This window comes from Eucyclogobius newberryi, unplaced genomic scaffold, assembly GCF_026437365.1.
Source record: "Eucyclogobius newberryi isolate DKJ021-1_F unplaced genomic scaffold, fEucNew1.0.hap1 SCAF_8, whole genome shotgun sequence".
NCBI lineage: Eukaryota > Metazoa > Chordata > Actinopteri > Gobiiformes > Gobiidae > Eucyclogobius > Eucyclogobius newberryi.
The window spans coordinates 26100573-26119823 of record NW_027316500.1 but is presented as its reverse complement, the minus strand read 5'-3'; the positions used below and the strand labels follow the sequence as shown (position 1 = coordinate 26119823).

Sequence of the window (19251 nt, the reverse complement as noted above, 5' to 3'; positions counted from 1 at the left end):
GTTTGCAATGTGTCAAGTGTTTATGATGCCAGAAAAACAGCAGTATTTAGGGGAGTCGAGTTAAATTCTGCAAAATCTTAGAAACTTTTTTTTATTTTTTTATTTAAGGACATAGCATTTGCTTTGGACGAACCAGATGCAATGTTTTAAGTGTTATAGCAGAATATGCTAATTTTCAACACCTGTCCATTGGGCCAATTTAGAGTGGCCAATTTTTACCTAACCTTTTTATCAATTAAAACAGCAATAAATGACAATACAAGTGGTCAAATTCTCATGTAAAACGTCTTCTCTTTTCAAATAGTATAAAAATAAACAAAATTAAAACACAGTCCTACATTTGAGTCTAATACAATCCTTGGTATAGGCCTATATATGCATTCCTCAAACATATGCACTAACAATGTTTTTTTTGATCCGATTTGCATTGAAAAAATGTAACGTATAAAAATCTTAACACATTTCCATGAGTCATAACTTTCCTAAAACAAACGCCTGATGCACTTACTTGAGCAGGTGTGATGCGGCTCTGGAGAGACGGTCCTCACGGTGTTTCAGGTGGACTTTATCTGCAGATTATGGTGAGGGATGGGTGCGCATCCCTGTCATTTTATATGGCTTTTATCTTATCTCCTTAGAGCCTGAATCAACAGCGCGCGCGGAGGAGCCAATCAGCGTCCAGTCCGCGCGCCTCTCCGCTCCGGATTCTGCTCCTCGGGGCCTCGCCTCCATTCATCCCCGCTCCGTGTTGCTTTGTGTGTTCTTTGTAATATACAGACGTGTGGGCAAGTGCGAAGTAGAGGACGAAAGTGCGGGGAATATCGCGCAGGTGACGCACAACAGTTTATATTTTACTCTCACGTTTAAGATGTGTGACGCTGCAGCAGAGCATAACGGGGCAGGTCACTCATTAAAAAGATTGTAGGCTAAAACCAAGATTTTACAAGGCATAATTTAGAATAAGAGAAGCCAGAATGACACATTATACAGTTTACTTGACAGATTAAATCCAAACATGTCCAAATGTCCCCTGGACCCCGGACAAAGGCTTTCCAGATGTGATTGGTACTGTTACTAATTTGTCTCTGTTATCTTTAGTGATATTATATTTGGTCAAACTGTACATACACATCTTGAGACCACGTTGCCCTCATCATCAGTGTTAATAGTTGTTAATCATAAATCTCTTTCCATTGGAGCGCGTGGCCTCGTCCAAACCGCGCGCGCTCACGTTCATATCACTGCCAACTATAACATCTAAAGTCATGTTGTACTTGAAAAACCAACGTTGTTATTGAAATCAAACAAACATGCTCCACATCATAACTGACTATAATTTCAAAATGTAACGTAACATTTGACGTTTTCCTTCAGAGGGATCACTCACGTGGCCATCGTTTGAAAGCACGCGCCACGTCTCTGGAGTCGGACACGGACTTTTACGCACGAAGCCAGCTCTTGAAGTGGAAGTGTAGGACCGTTATCTGCTGTGTGAAGTGAGACCACCAAGGGTCCTATTGTCTCTGGAAACAATCAAAACTCTATCTCTTTTGTCACGCGGGCATAAACCTGTGCGCTATGACATGTCCAAAAACACGTCCAATTTGGCAACATCACACTTGTGCGCGGGTGTTGTGCGTTATAATGTGTATATTCGCGGATTGAACTGTGTCCGGTGTCCGTGGTGATGGAGCAGGCACGTGTCAGTCGTGAGCAGCAGACGTGAGGCGCGTGGCCAGGGGCTGGACGTGATTTACAATGATCTACCAACGCGCACAAAGCTCTCCTTAACTTTCTGTCTAAATATGTATATTGGGACCGCGTCTGATAACCATATGGTTTTAATAAACTGGACAAATACAGGGTAAGATAGGAGATGGGGCTCGCTGTTATAAATGCCAGGAAAAGACCAAAGTAAACTAAATATTACCACTTTGCAAATAGTCAGTGATGCTGGTGCCGCGTTGTGATGTGGAGGACAGGTGTGGGCTCCTAGTTAGTCTCCCCTTAATTTTATCAGCAGACTACAGTGTCTCGCTTGTTATGCAAAGTGTGGGCAAACAGTTGCTGTGGAAATAGCAGATATCGAAGTAGACTTAAACGCGATTTAACAATATTTAACAATAAACTGAGCACGCGAGGCAGCAGGTGATACCTGCCCGGAGCCGCTGATTAATACACCGTCCGCCCGCCACTTTACAGTCCCCCCTTTTGCTTATTTATTAAACCAAATCTATTTATTATTATTTTAGCAAACAGAGGAACCAGGTGGGGCTTTATTTTCGTCTTCAGCTGTTTTGTTTGAAGGACGTTTTGAAAGGGACAATCAAAGTCCAACAACTCGCTGACCAGATTGTTGTCATCCCGAACCGCGGCTTTTCAATGGGCCCCCCTCTCTGCTCTCGTGCTCTCCGCCAAAGAGCTGCTGGCGAAGGGGGAGAAGAAAGAGGAAACTTCTCCAAGAAAGGAAAAACATCTTAAAACATTTAATTGCAACCCGGATGCCATATGTACACCTCTTGTGAAAGCCCCCCAACAATGTGACCGGCGCGGACAAAGTATGGAGTGCGCCTTTGGAGACGTGTGCGCTTTTTGGAGAGGTGCGCGCGTCGTGACCAGAATGACCCCGGGGACACTCTACACAAGAACTAATTCACTTTTAATGTGCTCCGGAGTTCCCTTTCACGGGCCGCGCATTGTATGGCCCCGCGTGAGCTTTTGAAGGCAGTGTACACCAATTACAGTGGAATAGCTGTTCTTTACGTTACACAGTTCCGCGCAGGGTCTTTTCAACTGCTGCAAAGTGTGTTTTTATCTCCTTGTTTACCGGCCCCGGCGTCATTAGGGGCCTTTGTTCATTTAACAGATTAACGTGGAGTGGCTGAGTGTGCGCGGGAATTCTGTAGTCGTTAATGTTTTAGGTTATGTCTATGTTATTTTAGGGTATATGTGAGTTTATTCAATTTATTCTGGAATATGGTTCAAGCTTGAGAATCTCTGCTCTAGACTCTTCTCTCTCTGTGTGTGTTATTATCTTCTGCCTTTCATTCTGTCATCTGTGTTTACGTACTTGTCTGTCCCTTTGTTGTTGTGCTGTCAACCACGTGATAGCTTTAATATGCATTCTCATTTATTATTATTATTTATGTATGTATTAAGATTATTTCACTTGGCGTTCACTGATGTTTGATTGTCAGTTGCCTGAATGTTCCTGTGTTTCTGTGATGTTAATAAATAATAGTGCAATGTGTGGGTTTCAGCTTCATGCTATAGGTGATATTTTAAGGACTTTTCACCTTTCAAAAGATATAATATTTCGTTTTGAATTGTTAATTGCTGTGGCAACAGTCCTAATTTGACATAATTTTGAAATCCATAGATAATTGTTGATGGTGGGTCATTTTAACTCATTTTCCAACATTTTTAGTAAAGTGACTTACACATTTGCCTGTTAATGTTTTTCTTCTTTTTTTTGAGTCTGAGTCTGCTGTGGGTCAAAGGTCACACTTTTGTGTCAAACACGTGATTTTACTTACTAACCCATTTTATTTATTTTTTTTCCTTTTGAATTTTTTTTATATAAAACATGTCTTTCTTTAAAACAGATATTTTGACCATTTTAATGAGGCTCAGAAACCACTCTGATTTGGGAAAACTTTGATTTGACACAGATTTGCCTGGATATTTTGAATTAATGACAAGCTGTAAGCCTCATTTGTTTTCCTCATGTGCTGTATGTGACTTACAACATGTTGTGTAGTTTATGTGACGCGATGGGACTTTGGGGCAAATACAAAATGTCCCTTTTGTCCAGTAGGAGGCAGTGTAAGAGTGATAAAAGTCCACTGTCTCCAACACTAGGGACAGAGGAAGGCGCAGGCTCAGTCCAATCACATCTGCACAAACAGCACTAAAAGCTCTGGTGTGTTGAATGTTTTCAGTTTGTTAAATAAAGAGGAATGTAAAAAGACTGGGTCCCGCTCTATTACTCAGGCTGCACTACAGCGTCTATTCACAGGCGCGATCCCACTACTGAGCGGCACGGGGGCTTTGACCTGCTCCGTTTCCGACCTGGGCCGGTGCACCCCTCCTTAGACGACCTGGTGGTCCCGGGCTCCCCCAGGAGCACCATATCGATACCGAACTTAGTGCGGACACCCGATCGACATAGTCCACCGCAGCTCAGAGCTCCTGAGCTCAAACGATCCTCAGCCTCAGCCTCCCGGTAGCTTGGATTACAGGCGCGCGCCACCGCACCCGGCGAGGAGAGGCCGTGCTCATGGAGGTTTTGACTTGACTACAAATGACGTCATCACCCAGCATAGAATCTGAATGGCACCATCTAGTGACCAGAAGCCGCCACTCCAACAAAATGAACCTGATTTCATTATAATTAATAAACCATTACTCTAATCTAAACAAGCACACATAGTGTCCTCTGGTTTTACTGTCTATTCCCCACTAAAACTGTAGGTCTTATTTTATTCCCAGTGCTTATTGCCACGTGCACTTGCAGGACTTGGTTTGACTTAAATGGACAATACTATCACAGATGTCTTGTGTCAGGTCCCGTACTGATGGTAAATATACTTCTACCTCATGCCTCCTCTACAATCTCACAGGCTTAATATTACATTTAAATGTCACTGGAGAAGGAAACATCACACTTATCACCAGAAAGTGCACACAAAATGTACACACAATAAATACTTTAACATGATTTATTCAAAGGAGAACCAATATAGTAATCACCGTTACAGCCATGCACAAATAAACCAATAATATTAGGTATATATATAATATAAGTGTTAAAACATCCAATGGGCATATTAGAGGGACCTAAACTCCACACTGAACATTAACACATCCACACAAACAGTGACAGGAACATAAAGTTTGACAATGTTATATTTGTTTCTATAAATATTTAACACAATATCTTCTTGTAGAGTAGTCAGTAAATTACTTTGTTTACTTAAATTTCATAGTTTCTGAACCTCTGCAGCAGATTGGATGGAGAGTCTCCGTCCCACCTGAAGCGCAGGTGGTAGTACTCCCCTGTGGAGGAAGCACAAACATCCATCATTACTATGACTCACATCTACACGGCCAATTACAAACTCACTGGAAGGTTCAGTCAGAGGACTTTCTTGGGCCAGTGTTTCCTCGTGTTCAAACTGGTCTTTGGAGGTGGTGGGCACGTCTGATTTCGGGGGCTCCAGCATTGGTTCCTTTTTGGCTTGTACTGCCCAGTGCATTGACTGCAAAGTGAAACACTGTTACTCAGCTGTCAAAGGTGATCAATCTCACCAGAGCAGAGGACATACTGTTTTCACAGAGTCTTTCAAAGCTTGCCAGTCGTGAAAAGTCATAGCAATTCCACTTCTTTTCCAAAGGTCATATTTTTTTCTTCTGCTCTCATCACATAAAACCTCTTTGGCTTCTTGCAGTTTCTGGAAGTCTGTCACTTTCACAAAAATACAAGATCATTTGCATAAATATTACACAACAATTAGGTATAATTATGATGATGATAAACCTGCACTGGGATTATCCACGTCTTTGTCTGGATGACACGCCAGAGCTCGGATCTTGTACTCATTGACAATCTGTTCTGTCTGAACATGAAGAATATTAAATGTAAAGCTTAAAACATGTGTTAACATGTAACATGTGTAATATCCCAAAACATAATGAAATGTATATATATATATTCATTCAATTTAAATATATTCATTTTAAATGGACGTGGGAGCTGATCACACATAGTACAGTCTTATAGACTGAAGAGAAGTGACTCATGCCACTCAAGGGCCTCTGGCCTGTGAAGCATCACTTGGTTTATGGTCTGATAATTATTGAATAATAAATGTTGTGTTTTACTGCAGCAGTAGTATTGACTCACCGAAGACAGTTCGTCACATCCCAATAATCCATAATAATCTTCAAGGTCCTCCTTTTTACAGCTCAAAACCTTATCCATGTAAAATGTCACGACGTAACGCGGTTGTAGTGACGTCACTGCCGCCTGTTGCTTCAGACCTGTTGATGATTAAGTTTGAATGATCGTTTCCTTAGGTAAGAAACACAATCAAAGATTCTTAAATCTGCCAAAGTTAAAAGTCCCAGAGTGTCTTGATTTGTCAATAACGGGGCGTTCTCTCGATCGCGGAATCACGCGTGGTGCGTTTTAATGTTTTCAGAAAAAGTATGAAATAATGGTTTCCCCTGGAGAAAAGAAAAGCAGCGCAGGAGTCTTCACGGGAAAGTAACAATAAAAGCACATTTGATCATTTATACGATCAATGTACTATTTTAAAATAAATAAATAGATACAAGTGCATCATACGTAAATAAAATTAAGCAGCTAAAATATACATTTATAAAAATATATATGTAAAAATAAAAATGTAAACGTCTGGTCTGTCCAACATAATTGACGACACACTCCTGTAAATGTTTACAAAAAGGGGACATTAATATTCTACCTTATTTCACTTGTTTATTTTGCAGTCCAACTTAAAATGGAACAAGAGTCCGGAACAAAGTTGAATTGAATTACTTCTTTCATTGCGAGGTCAAATTAAGCGTGTTTTATAAACATTTACACGAGTGTGTCGTTGTTTATGTCCGTTAAATGTTGACTCAGAAAAGCGCGTCCAAAATGAACCTTGAGACTTAAACGCAGCAATATTTATTACGTGTACATCACTGCCGTAAAGGGAAACCCTCTGTCGTGGAGAACGGGTCACGTGGTTTATGCAAATGAGCCAGCTGTCCGCGGAAAAAGCAGCGGCTCTGCGGCTGAAGATGGCGGACGAAGAGCACCGTCTGAGAGCGGCCTTGACTGGCGCCTCCTCTGCGGGAGAACCGGCCGCTAAAAGAGCAAAGACCTGCCCTGGGACCAACCATGGACCACGATTATCTGAAACGAACCGTTTCTCGACCGGCTCGGGAGGCAAGGAAAGCCGGGAACCGGGGCTAAAGTGCGCGCAGCCCGTGGAGCAGGACTCGAAGCCGGTGATTGCGGTGGACCAGGCCCCAGCGCCAGCCGCAGACAACAATGGGCTGGAGCTCGGCTTCAGAGTCGCGGACAGACATCAGCAAAGCGCCGGCCTGGGGCTGGACTACCGGGCCGCGGACAGACTCCAGGACAGTGACGGGCTGGAGGAGCCGGAGGACAGCTCAGGTACCGGAAAACACACACGCTGAGAAAGTTTTACAGTTTTATTATGTCAGTGTCTTCCAGTTACTTTGATCAGCACCGGCACTAACACTCACCCATCTGACTTAATATAATTGACACATGTTTGTAATAATATAAGTATTACTGTAGTATAACTTGACACTCTGCTCAGATCTGATGGGACCAGAAGACTTTCCCTCCAATGGTTTAGCTGTCACTCCAGAGCACATCACAGAGGAGGACGACAGGTCTTCACACGCCAGCTCCAGCGACTGGACCCCACAGCCGCAGATCGGTAGGTGTTCTCACATCTCCGCAGACAATTCCAGCTCATTTACATTGACACATCATCACACTCGATCAAAGTTGTACGTAAATAGCTAATGAAACATGTCAAACGCGCGCGCAGGCCCCTACAGTTTGCTCCAGCAGCACATAAGAGAGACCGACCCCAGAGCCATTCTGAGAGACCTTCTGCCAGAGACCATCCTCCCGCCGGACCTGGACGACATGACACTTTGGCAGATCATCATCAACATCTCTGAGCCGCCCAAGAGGAAGAAGAGGAAGGATGTCAACACGCTGGAAGACGTGGTCCGGCTCCTGCACGAGAGTAAACGGATTCTGGTGTTGACCGGTGCCGGGGTAAGATCTGTGGCGTCGTTAATCCCGTGAACTTCAGAGCTGCATCTGTCGTCAACGTCGCCCTTAAGTTACGTAATATGTTTTTTTGTATTTGTCACAGGTTTCGGTTTCTTGCGGGATTCCAGACTTCCGTTCCCGAGACGGTATTTACGCGCGTCTGGCCGTGGACTTCCCGGACCTTCCAGACCCTCAGTCCATGTTCGACATCGAGTACTTCAGACGAGACCCGAGGCCCTTTTTTAAGTTCGCAAAGGTCAGGGAACGATTCATATATATATACACGATCAGCTTGGTTTACTTTAAGCTAATATTGTTGCATTTGACAGGAGATTTACCCCGGCCAGTTCCAGCCGTCGCCCTGTCACAAATTCATATCGACGCTGGATAAACAGGGGAAACTTTTGCGGAATTACACACAGAACATAGACACGTTAGAGCAAGTAGCCGGAGTTCAGAGAATCATTCAATGCCACGGTAAGAAATCTGCCTCTGACATGTTATATTTTGTAGTATTTTTTTAACATATTTAAAGACTGTGTGCATTTCCAGGTTCGTTTGCGACGGCGTCGTGTCTGATCTGTAAATATAAAGTTGATTGCGATGCGATAAGGGAAGACATCTTTAACCAGGTAATGAAATGCCATAGAAACTGAGAGCATTGCGGCCCGTGATTGCATAAGTCTTGAGTTATTCGTTTAATTGGCGTGCAGATGTTTTAGTCCGGCGCCTTAAGGTCGAATAACAGCGTAACTTCAGGCCTACAATTAATCTATTACTGTATTTTCAGTAGAAAAAGTCGGACCAGCCAAAAAATGCATTATAGCAAAGAAAAAAACATAAGTCATCTTGAAATGCAGTTTAAAATAATAACAGATGAGAGAACATGGTGAATAGGTGTACGTATGCTAACGCTAACACCTTCAGCTACATGAGGCACAGACAGAACTGTGGTAAGTGTCTGGTATGTTAACGTAACATATGAACAGTTATTCAGATAACTATAGCATAAAGAACATGCTAACAAGTTTACCAAAGCATCAGTTTTACCCCAAATCACTAAATCCACTGAATTCTTCTTCCTCTGTGTCACTTCTAAACAACTCCACAAACTCCAGAGGAAGAGGAAGTGCAGATTCTTCTTCTGCGTCGCTTAGAGCCTAGAGCGCCCTCTTGTGGTTGTCATGTGAAAATAATCAACATGTTAAATGCAGTTGCCAGGGTGAAAATAACGAATAATATCACATATAAGTCGCTCTGGAGTATAAGTTGCACCCGGCTAAATTATGAAAAAAGGTGCAACTTGTAGTCCGGAAAATACGGTAAACATCTACTCACTTTTGAACACCATCTCGTTCTTCTCGTGGCGCAGGTTGTCCCCCACTGCCCGCGCTGTCCCGATATCCCCCTGGCGATCATGAAACCCGACATTGTGTTTTTTGGGGAGAATCTTCCGGAAATGTTCCACCGAGCCATGAAGCAGGACAAGGATGAAGTCGACCTCTTGATAGTCATCGGCTCGTCGCTCAAAGTCCGTCCGGTCGCCCTCATCCCAAGTAAGCGCTCAAACCGGGCCACCACACGTCTCGCGTTTGAATCCGTACTTATGCTTTGGTTTGGCCTCCTTTGGTGCAGACTCCATCCCTCACGAAGTGCCTCAGGTGTTGATCAACAGGGAGCAGCTTCCTCATCTGAATTTCGACGTGGAGCTCCTGGGAGACTGCGACGTCATCATCAACGAGCTCTGCCATCGCTTGGGTGGGAACTTTGAGCAGCTGTGTTTCAGCGCCAGCAGACTGTCCGAGATCACAGAGAAGCCCCCGCGGTTACCGGAGCTGCTGCTGCCGCCGCCGCCGAACGAGGCCCCGCCCGAGTCTGCCGACACGACGCAGGAGGAGACGAGCGGCACGGACTCGGCATCGAAGCCTTCAGAGGAGACGCACGGTCCGATAGCGAACGTTCCGACACAGACTGATGCTGACGGCACTGCACCGCCGCAAGAGCCTTGTCCCGGGGAAGACACGACAACGCCGCCGCCGCCTTCAGAGCAGCCCACAGACGAGGAGACTCTAGATGAGGCGGCTGACCTGAGGAACTCCAGCCTGGAGTTCAGACGAAGATGCTGGATGAGTCGACTCAACAGGAGCCCCATCAGCAAACGCCTCAACGGTAAGATTTTGTCACTCGCAAGCTTTCATTATCCACCATAAACCATGAGAAAAGTGTTCATTATTAGTGATGAGCAAATATTCAATGTTTTTGTAAGTGTTGAGTGTTCATTTGGTAATATTTTTAGAGCAATATAAGTTATAAGATAAGATAATCCTTTATTGTCCCACATGGGGAAATTTCATTGGTGCAACGCAGGTAGATACAGAGATAGATACAGAAGAACAGATCACTTATAGGAAGTCTGAAAAACACTTTCAGTTGAAGATCTCCTATAAATAAATAAAAACTCCCATAGACAAATAAATACATAAATACCATTGCATGTGATCCCGACAGTAATTGCACATGAATATGTGTCACGACAGCACATAGATTGCACATGAATTCCAACAGTAATTGCACATGAATTCCAACAGTAATTGCACATATGACAGAATTGCACATCAGTATTAGGTTAGGTCAGTATTGCGCCGGGATAACGTGACGATCTCCGGGTAAGACGACTGTTCTCTGCAGTTTCATGAGTTCCTCCTTTGTGGAAACGCGGTACACAGGAATATGTTAGACTGCTTTAATATTTCTCTGTTTTGGTCCTGGTGTAGACTTTGTTTTGGTCTAGTCCAGGTTTAATTCTGTATTTTTGTCGTAGTTTACTGTATATTCCACACTATAAGGCGCACTGGGTTATAACTCGCATTTTCAATGAAAAAAAATGATAGAAAATAGACCATTAATTGTCTATTTTCAATACATTTTTCAATACATAAGGCGCATTAAGCAAAACAAAACTCGTACCACACAAAATCGCTTCAAGGTCAGTAAGCACAAGCAGAATTAATCCACATATGAAGCGCACTGGATTATAAAGCGCACTGGATTATAAGGCACACTATCATTTTTTGAGAAAATTAAAGGCTTTTAAGTGCGCCTTTTATATTGCAGAAAATACGGTAGTTTGAATGTTATGCAGTGTGTGTGCAAGTGTGAATGCAGCCTTTTGATATTCACACCTTCTCAGTTAGTTTTCTTTAGTTATTTTAAATGTATCGTCGTGTAAATGTGTTGAAGCGACGCAGCGTTACTGTGTCCATCAGAATACACTATAAACGCTTGTGACCGACTCGATGATACCAAATCAAATCAAATCAATTTATTTTTGTAAGGCCCAAAATCACAACAACAGTCGCCTCTGAGGGCCGAATCAACAATGTCTGGTGGCGAGGGACGATGTCGAGCCTTAACCATGTGCCGTTTCCCCCCCACACACACAGCGGGACAGTACCTCTTCCTCTCCCCAAACCACTACATCTTCCACGGGGCCGAGGTGTACTCCGACTCCGAGGAGGAGACGTCCAGCTCGTGCGGCAGCGACAGCGACGAGTCCGAGTGCAGCGGCGAGGCGGCGGACGACAGCGACGACGACGGCGGCGAGGGCCCGTTAGAGGCGGAAACGGACATCGCTATGGACACGGAACGGCGCGCTTTAGCCGCCGCCGACAACAACGCCGACGCCGCGCCAAGTGCACAAACAGACAGCGAACAGACACAAGACGCCACGGAACATTAGATGTGACTCGTCGACAAAGCACTATTGTCTTTTTTTTTTTTTATATATATATATATATATATATATATATATATATATATATATATATATATATATATATATATATATATATATATATATATATATATATATATATATATATATATATATATATATATATATATATATATATATATATATATATATATATATATATATAATATTTCGTATATATATTTTTGGCTCATCGACCGTGCTATTATTTTTTCATAAAGTTACAAATCCACCACCTTGTGTATATGCAGCAGTTTTTGTTTTCCCACGTTCCTGTCGCGGCGTAACCTGCGTTGTGTCTGAGATCTCATAGCGTAGTACTACTTCGGCGTGTGTATGTATACTACCAGTACTACCAAAGAGAAGCGGCGGTTCATCCGGTTCAGTCGTCCATCGTCTCCGACCGCAAACGGCGATTATTTTGGGGCCAACGACGCTCTTGTCACGTTTGCGTTTTCAGTGCGAAACATGTAAATATGTAAAGCTACTCCCGCGGCGTTATGGGTTTCAGACAGAGAAGCGGTTTCATCTGCTATAATACTAACAGTTTTGACGTGATATTGCTGGATATGTTTGTGTGGTGTATGTGGTACTTCTATGTAGCTGAAAAGTATTACCTCAATTGGTGAGTGTCAAATAATAAGTATGTGACTGTTGGAGGGATGACGGTGAAGGGTAAAGCACACGGCTTCCTTCTAATCTTCTTTTTTACCGTGATGATGATTAGCAAACAACTGAGACTCACTAGGTATTTTAGACGAGAAGTATTTGACACTTTTTTACAAGTATCACATACAGATCTATTCAAAACAGCCACAATATCACAGACAAAGAGAGGGATGTTTCTGTAAGTTAATCTTTAATTTCAGACCAAAGAACATGTCATTGTTTTGTATGTTTAATGGTCTAAAAATGTTTGGACAATTTATTTTGGGGGGGGAAATGAGTTCTTTCTGAATGAGGCAGCTACTTTTTACTGTCAGGCCACTTATTTTTTATACTCCAGTCTGAGACATACTCAACAGAGAGTAGGTGATTGTTATAACCCGTACAAACGTTCTATTAAGTCGTCCTGTCGAGCCTTAGACGTGTGCTCCGTGTTCAGATTCAGATGTTGGAAATGGCACTTCTTGACTGTAAAACTGGTTCCGTTGGCCACGTGTTTTCATAGAGTTTTGGTACATATTTCAGAGTTTAATATTAGGCACAAACACTCACATGCCATTGACATTTTGTTTACGGTTTTAAAAGAGATTTTACATTATTGTTCTTCTCTCTTCTGGGATTCTCAGTAAACGATTGAAAAACTGTTATCTGATGTTTCCATTTTTTATTTACATAATTAATATACTGGTATAAGGGGTGCACGGTGGCAAAGGTGGTTAGCGCTCTTGCCTCTCAAAAAGGAGATCACTGTTTAGTTTCATTCTTCACATACTTCCGTGTATTGACTACTTTGGGTGGAGTCTGCATGTTCTCCCCGTGTTACTGTGGGTTCTCTCCGGGTTCTCCGGCTCCTCCCACAGTCCAAACACATGCATGTGTTAGGTAAAAATTGGTTACTCTAAATTGGCCCTAGTGAATGAATGTGAGAGTGAACTGTCTCTGTGTTGACCCTTGCAACGAGTTTGCCACTGTCCAGGATGTACCCCGCCTAAGGCCCGAAGTCACTGGGATAGGCTCCAGTCACCCGTGACCCCGAAAGGGAACAAGCGGTAGAAAATGGATGGATGGATACTGGTATAATATAAACTGGTTTACTGAAAAACTAGAGGAAAGCATAAAGAAAGCCACAACAATTGATTTAAAGGTTAAGGTTAATTTACCCTTACAATGCTTGGATTGATAAATAAAATAACGACCGATCATTAATAATCATCACATAAATCAGGGCTATTCAAATTAATTTTCCAGAGTGCCATATTTCTCTGAGGGCCAAAGGCCTCTGGGAGCTGCACAACAGCCTCTACTATGTCCCCGACACGGTTTCAATCAATTGAGTAATACAATGTAATTACAACTGATGATTAGATTTTTGTGAGAAAAAAAATATTCATTGTATAGAAATACGATTACATTTCTGTTTTAATTCGATGTAAAAAATAATAATACACTGTCAAAAAATAATAATTTGATTAAAAAAGAAAAATCGTAATAAAAACACAAAATAACCTTGATAGTAAACCAGTAAACAAGATGTTTTATTTAAATACCTGGACGAGGTGTCGTGGATCACTTGAAGGGCCTGATTTGGCCCCCGGGCCCTGACATAAAGCATTCAGTTTGTGTTTAGTTTCATTCTTCACATACTTCCGTGTATTGACTACATTACCCATGATGCTCCGCGGTGTTGTATGACACGCCAAATGCGACTAGTCGCAACATAAGCAAGAGGCGAACAGAGATGCACCATAAAGGCTTCTGACAGTTTATACATTTGGTGTTTTTCTTTAGTGATGTTTCTTTGATCAAGAGCGTAAACAGTTGAATAGAGGGCGAGGGCGCGATGGAGGCCATGGAGGAGGACACTTTGGACATTAAAGACGACCACAACCACAACTACTGCGCTAGCGCCAGCACCAGCAGCAGCAGCGGCGCCCGGGGCTCCAGAGCAGCGGCACCGCAGCCCGTGTGTGTCCCGGAGCCGGTCCCGGAGCCTGCGGGAGGCATCAGGGCGAAGCTCCGCTGCCGCACTGCGGGATCCAAGTTTATGGACTCAGACTCAGGCAGTGAAAGCAGCGAGCTGAGCGAGGAGTGCTCCGCGGCTCCTGCCGCGGCTCCTGCGGCTGGAGACGGCAAATTTAGCCTCGACTGTGCCTCAAAGTTCCGTAAGTTTCTCTCAGAAGTCCAAAAGTGAATCATGAATGTTCTCTTCACCTGGATGGATAATGATCTGATCTGGAATATGACACAAACTCACTCTGTGTCACGATAGTTAAACCTCTGGTGATCTGCTCATGCATGTTTCTGCTCTTTGTTTACAACAGTCATGAATTCTATGGCCATAGAAGATTACCAGAAGAACCACTGGCCCAACCTGGAGAAGGCAATAGACCGTCTCCTCATCCAGAACCCCACAGACCACATCTCTGTGTCCTATGCACAAATATACAGGTGGGTCTCTGCTCTGCCTCCTCTCTGGTCCAATAGTCTGAGTGCATGTCCTCCATAGCACGCTTAAAGCACTTCACATCCATTACTGGAGACGAGGTGAGTCAAGTGTCTTGCCCAATGACACACCGTGAAGATTGAGCCGCTAGAATAAAAACCTGTGCTGCTTCTGTCACACTTCACCTCACACGTTTCCTCTCCGCAGTTACGTCTACAAGTGTGTGTGCCAGCAGCATTCGGAGCTGCTTTATCGGGATTTGACCGCTAAAATATCCAACCACCTGCTGCAGGTTTCCACGCGGTTATACGTGAGTACAAACGCTGAAAAACGTCTTCAGTGTCCGCACAGGCCGACGTAACGCGAGCCTTTTGTCCTTCAGACCTGCACGGCGGACTCCTTCATTGAGAACTTCGACACAGTTCTGTCTCAGTACATCGCCTCCCTCCAGTGCATAGTTCCCGTCTTCATGTACCTGGTAAGTCCTTTTCACGCCGCCGCACACGTTCTTCAGCTCTGCGGCGTTCGTAAGCGCTTCCCCCTTTGCTTTTCAGAATAAGTTTTACATCGAGTCGAAGCTCAACCGGGATCTGAAAGAAGATCTGATGAAGTTGTTTGCCGAGCACGTCGCCGAGAAACATATCAACACACTGATGCGTGAGTGTGACTATTGTTATGACTCCACCGTCCGGACGCCACGCTCTAACGCTCGTACTTCACTGTGGCCCAAAAAAAGAAAAAGTGTATTTCCAGTATTACATTGAATTGGATTTATTTATATATTTTAAAATCCTGGCACAGGTTTTGCAGACAGTTTTCTTTTCTCAGAAGTGAGCGCGTCGCATTGAAGTGGCATTATTGGTGCAGATATTGAATACAATAGTTCTCTACATCTGTACATGCGTGTTCGCACATCCGGGAACTTGTGCAGTGGCAACCGAGTCTGCCATTTTGAAAGGGACACAACAGCACGTCTACTACATAGGAAATCCAGGAAATATGAGGCCCAAATGCCAAAAACCTGCATTCTGTCAGGACATTGCTCTGTTGTCACACCAAGGAATAATAGCTTTGTCGTGTACTTTAGTTTCGCTGTTATCGTCTAAAGAATCAAAGTATTCGTAGCTCATTATGCAGTAGAAAAGGATGCAGTCGTGGTGTTTTTTATATATCGCGTGCCCCTTTAAAAATGGCCGCTATGGGGGAAGTCCTGGCTGTATGACGTCACCGCAAACACATGTATACTAGTCCAACCACAGGAAGAGAGCCATTAGCAGACAACTTTGTAGTCATTACTGCTCTGTTGCGGCCCCCCACACATGAACTTTTGGATTCGCTCTCACAATTTGACCATTTTTCTCGAAACGTACGTCCAGTAAATATGCGATCAAGTGTTTAAGCTCGGGTTTCCTTTTATTTTGAAATCCAGGTCGGTCAGGTTACAGGAAACGCACAATTTTTCCTCTTCCTGTCCTTGAGTCGCGTGTGTTGTCTTCTCTCAGCTCTGCTCATCGAAGCTCACGCGATGCCTTTCCAAGTGCAGCCCTCGACCATGGCCAGCGTCGTCAAGGGACTCTACAGCCTCCGACCCGGTCAGCCGCGCCTCTTTTCATCCTTCTCAGAGTGACATAAATGCCTTTTGCGTGAGACCGTCTCTTTGTCCTCGTTTCCTCCAGAGTGGGCTCAGTTGGCGCCGGCTCTGTTCTCCGGGTTCATCCCTCAAATCCACCCGCCGGCCGAGGAGTCCCTGCTCCCGGACTACGCCGCCCGCGACCAGAAGCTGCAGATGGAGCTGTCGATGAACGGATTCCCGCGGTGAGGCTTTTGCCACGTTTCCTTTTCAGAGATGCGTTTTAACGTTGTTTATTGGTTTTCAGCGGGGACAGGTCGCGGAAACGAGCCAGCGAAGACTCCTGATGAACGCCGTCTTTGCACAAATCGGAAGCGACTTTGCGTACACCTTGGCCATTTGAATACTAACGACGGCAGAGAAAGCGAAACATTCTGTGAAACTCATCAGAAATATGAATTATTGTAAATAGAAATACCACTGGGGACATTTTCCTTCTAAAGAATTTGCGCATTTTCGGTATTTCCAAGCCAAGGTCTATGCAAAGCTGCGTGTTGTTGCCGTGCCATTCGGATTCTTGCTGTAGGAACTTAACTTATCTCAATTTGCAACACTGTGCAAAGTGTGACGCTTAAGCGGACTAACCTCGTGTAGAGATCCATGTTGTTGTTTTGTACGTATTTAAGGCCAGTGACAGGAGTTTGCTGCTGCCACGTTCATTTGACGAGTGCCTTCACGGGGTTTCCACAGATTTACGGCGATTCATTCGAGTTTGTCTGTTTCGTTGAGCGTTTGGAGGCTCATTCTTGCTGCTAATGACGCGACTTATCCCACAAACGCTCACTCAAACTTCTCCCACGTGATGGCATATTCTCCATTACAGCCTCCTCCTGTTGGTTTACGAATCACTGAGCCATTAATTTATACACGGTTTAGGTTCTCGCTCGAGCAAACGTCCGGCGCTTCGTCCTGTACAGCCCGTTCTTAATGTAAATAGTTTTTGTCCTCGTCACGACGCTGTTGGTGATTTTGATCCAAGGCTTTGCACTGTTTTAAGTGTAACTGGAAGCTCCGTCTGGGGGCGGATGATCAAACGGTTTTCACTGTCGAATGTTAACACTTTTTTCAAAATAAAAGTAATTTCATTAATTGCGTGTGGTTTGTTTTATTCCGCTTTGTGTTGACGAGAGGAACTGCAATCGACTCATTGGATTTACATGGTGGAGGTCATGACACTAGAAGAGCTTTACATTCATTGGCTTCGCAGTCGGTCTGTTGTGGCCACAGATGCCCTGGGGCAGACTGACGGGAGCGAGGCTGTCCATCTGCGCCTTCAGCCGCTCCAGCCACGATCGAGCCCTCAGCAGATTCGTTCTAGACAATGTGCTGAGCTGAAGTCGTTCTCTGGTGACACTTTTGCTCTGATTTGATTTGTTTTATTGTTTTAGCATTATTAAGATTAAATAAAGTACTTTTTGATTTGATATCGTTTGTGTTTTATTGCTTTTGTGTCTGCGCAGCACTTTGAAAACGGCTCTGTTTATAAAATGTGCTGTATAAATGAAGTGGACACATGGAAAAAAAATAAAAAAGGATCTATAATGAAAGAATCATATAAACATCAAATCCATTTTAAAACCTTTAAAGCTCTAAATGTGTTTTGCTTTCACTTCTTTTTCAATAAAATCTGAAAGAATAAAGTCTTTGAAGGAAATGTGTGCAATAGAAGATCATGTCCAGAAAGTTAGAGAGTAGTAAAGTGTCTTAAATTTAACCTATCTTTTGGTACACGTCATATTTAAAGTGAAGATAAATGCATTATTTTATCCACTTTTAAGGATGCTAAACGTGTCATTATTTTGACCGGAGCAATGGAACGTTGTATATATAGGACCTCACATGTTTATTTATGTGCAAATTCTTGATATGTTGGATGAAGGTGATGGTCCACGTGATGATGACATTGAGCATGTCACAAACCCTGTCCCTTCTTCTCCCTCCTCGACTAAAGCTGCAGTCTGAGGAAGAGAAGATGCTTGTTCTAGCTGTGGTACGAATCTGAAGAACATCCAAAGTCCTCCAGATGCAAGAAGAACAACGTGCCCTGTAACTGCATAATGACCATGTCTGACAAGCATCCAAGGTTCTCTAGATGCAATTGAAACGAGCCTTAAGAACAGCCACTCTAGATGCAAGAAGATCAAGACTGAAGAACATCCAAGGTTCTCTAGATAAATCTCTCTTACTTGTGAGAACATCTTCGTTGATGAATCTAGTCTTGCATCTGTTCTTCAAGAATAATCACACTGCAAAATATGTATAGATGAAAACAATACTTGTTTAAGAGTTAAATTTGAAAGCAATTTCACATTTATTGTTATAATTATCAGAATTGTTTCGCATTAAATATAGATATAATTGTTTGCAATGTTTTTTTACAAATAGAAGTAATATGGTGAACAAAATTTAGGAAATAGCTTAGATCCAACATTGAGTCTAAAAATCCTGAAGAAACTTGGAAACAGCTTAAAGTTCACCTTCTCTCTTTATGTTGTACTGTTTACTGCTTCTTATATTTGATACTAATGTTTGCGTACTTTATAAAATGATCAACACACTGTCCCTGTTCAAATACAAATATTCCATTCCATATTATAAAAAAAATCCCTTTCAGTATTTTTAATTCCCAAATGTGGGCATGAATGGGTCATGGATGACTTAAAGGCTGATAAAGGGATCAAAGAAATATAAGTACCGTATTTTCCGCACTATAAGGCGCACTTAAAAGCCTTTAATACTCTCTAAGTGCGCCTTATAGTCCAGTGCGCACACGTTTTGTTTCGCTTAATGAGCCTTATATACACACTTTTATTCACTGGTATTTAACCCGGCATGAGAATTTTGTGGTCCTCTGGCCGTCTTTTATTATTTTATATATTTGATGTTGTTTTTAATTCGTTTTTATTTGGTTT

At 43.1% G+C, this 19251-nt stretch overlaps 3 protein-coding genes across 4 annotated transcripts; 2 read left to right on the top strand and 1 right to left on the bottom strand.

Annotated features, from left to right (window-relative positions):
- Positions 1 to 4763: 4763 nt before the first annotated feature.
- On the bottom strand, positions 4764 to 6206 carry dnajc12 (DnaJ (Hsp40) homolog, subfamily C, member 12). 2 transcript variants are annotated; one of them, XM_072436760.1, is made up of 5 exons: positions 5906 to 6204; positions 5540 to 5618; positions 5328 to 5467; positions 5126 to 5261; positions 4767 to 5058 (listed from the first exon to the last, which is right to left on the bottom strand). In XM_072436760.1, the coding sequence occupies exons 1-5, from the start codon at positions 5981 to 5983 to the stop codon at positions 4976 to 4978; spliced, it is 516 nt and encodes a 171-aa protein (XP_072292861.1). In that variant the 5' UTR covers positions 5984 to 6204; the 3' UTR covers positions 4767 to 4975. The 2 variants fall into 2 exon arrangements, with proteins under 2 accessions (XP_072292860.1, XP_072292861.1); XM_072436759.1 differs by having other exon boundaries at positions 4764 to 5261; positions 5906 to 6206.
- A 540-nt stretch (positions 6207 to 6746) lies between these two features.
- Positions 6747 to 11583, top strand: sirt1 (sirtuin 1). The gene is made up of 9 exons (XM_072436995.1): positions 6747 to 7189; positions 7359 to 7481; positions 7596 to 7831; positions 7932 to 8084; positions 8158 to 8305; positions 8381 to 8460; positions 9201 to 9384; positions 9464 to 9997; positions 11272 to 11583. The coding sequence occupies exons 1-9, from the start codon at positions 6760 to 6762 to the stop codon at positions 11565 to 11567; spliced, it is 2184 nt and encodes a 727-aa protein (XP_072293096.1). The 5' UTR covers positions 6747 to 6759; the 3' UTR covers positions 11568 to 11583.
- Positions 11584 to 13977: 2394 nt separating this feature from the next.
- cacul1 (CDK2 associated cullin domain 1) lies at positions 13978 to 17387 on the top strand. Its single transcript, XM_072436708.1, has 8 exons — positions 13978 to 14428; positions 14588 to 14714; positions 14917 to 15019; positions 15092 to 15187; positions 15264 to 15366; positions 16212 to 16301; positions 16386 to 16524; positions 16587 to 17387. Exons 1-8 carry the CDS (start codon positions 14107 to 14109, stop codon positions 16624 to 16626), a joined length of 1020 nt encoding a protein of 339 aa, XP_072292809.1. The 5' UTR covers positions 13978 to 14106; the 3' UTR covers positions 16627 to 17387.
- Positions 17388 to 19251: the final 1864 nt, after the last annotated feature.

What these genes read in the sequence shown, in the direction of transcription:
- dnajc12 (XM_072436759.1), bottom strand. Translation starts at nt 5,983, where the DNA reads ATGGATAAGGTTTTGAGCTGTAAAAAGGAGGACCTTGAAGATTATTAT. An exon ending in GATGTGACGAACTGTCTTCG is followed by an intron (nt 5,619 to 5,905) that starts GTGAGTCAATAC and finishes CTTCATGTTCAG; the next exon opens with ACAGAACAGATTGTCAATGA. An exon ending in CGTGGATAATCCCAGTGCAG is followed by an intron (nt 5,468 to 5,539) that starts GTTTATCATCAT and finishes TTTTTGTGAAAG; the next exon opens with TGACAGACTTCCAGAAACTG.
- sirt1 (XM_072436995.1), top strand. Translation starts at nt 6,760, where the DNA reads ATGCAAATGAGCCAGCTGTCCGCGGAAAAAGCAGCGGCTCTGCGGCTG. An exon ending in GAGAATCATTCAATGCCACG is followed by an intron (nt 8,306 to 8,380) that starts GTAAGAAATCTG and finishes GTGCATTTCCAG; the next exon opens with GTTCGTTTGCGACGGCGTCG. An exon ending in GGGAAGACATCTTTAACCAG is followed by an intron (nt 8,461 to 9,200) that starts GTAATGAAATGC and finishes CTCGTGGCGCAG; the next exon opens with GTTGTCCCCCACTGCCCGCG.
- cacul1 (XM_072436708.1), top strand. Translation starts at nt 14,107, where the DNA reads ATGGAGGCCATGGAGGAGGACACTTTGGACATTAAAGACGACCACAAC. An exon ending in TCCTATGCACAAATATACAG is followed by an intron (nt 14,715 to 14,916) that starts GTGGGTCTCTGC and finishes TCCTCTCCGCAG; the next exon opens with TTACGTCTACAAGTGTGTGT. An exon ending in AGGTTTCCACGCGGTTATAC is followed by an intron (nt 15,020 to 15,091) that starts GTGAGTACAAAC and finishes TTTGTCCTTCAG; the next exon opens with ACCTGCACGGCGGACTCCTT.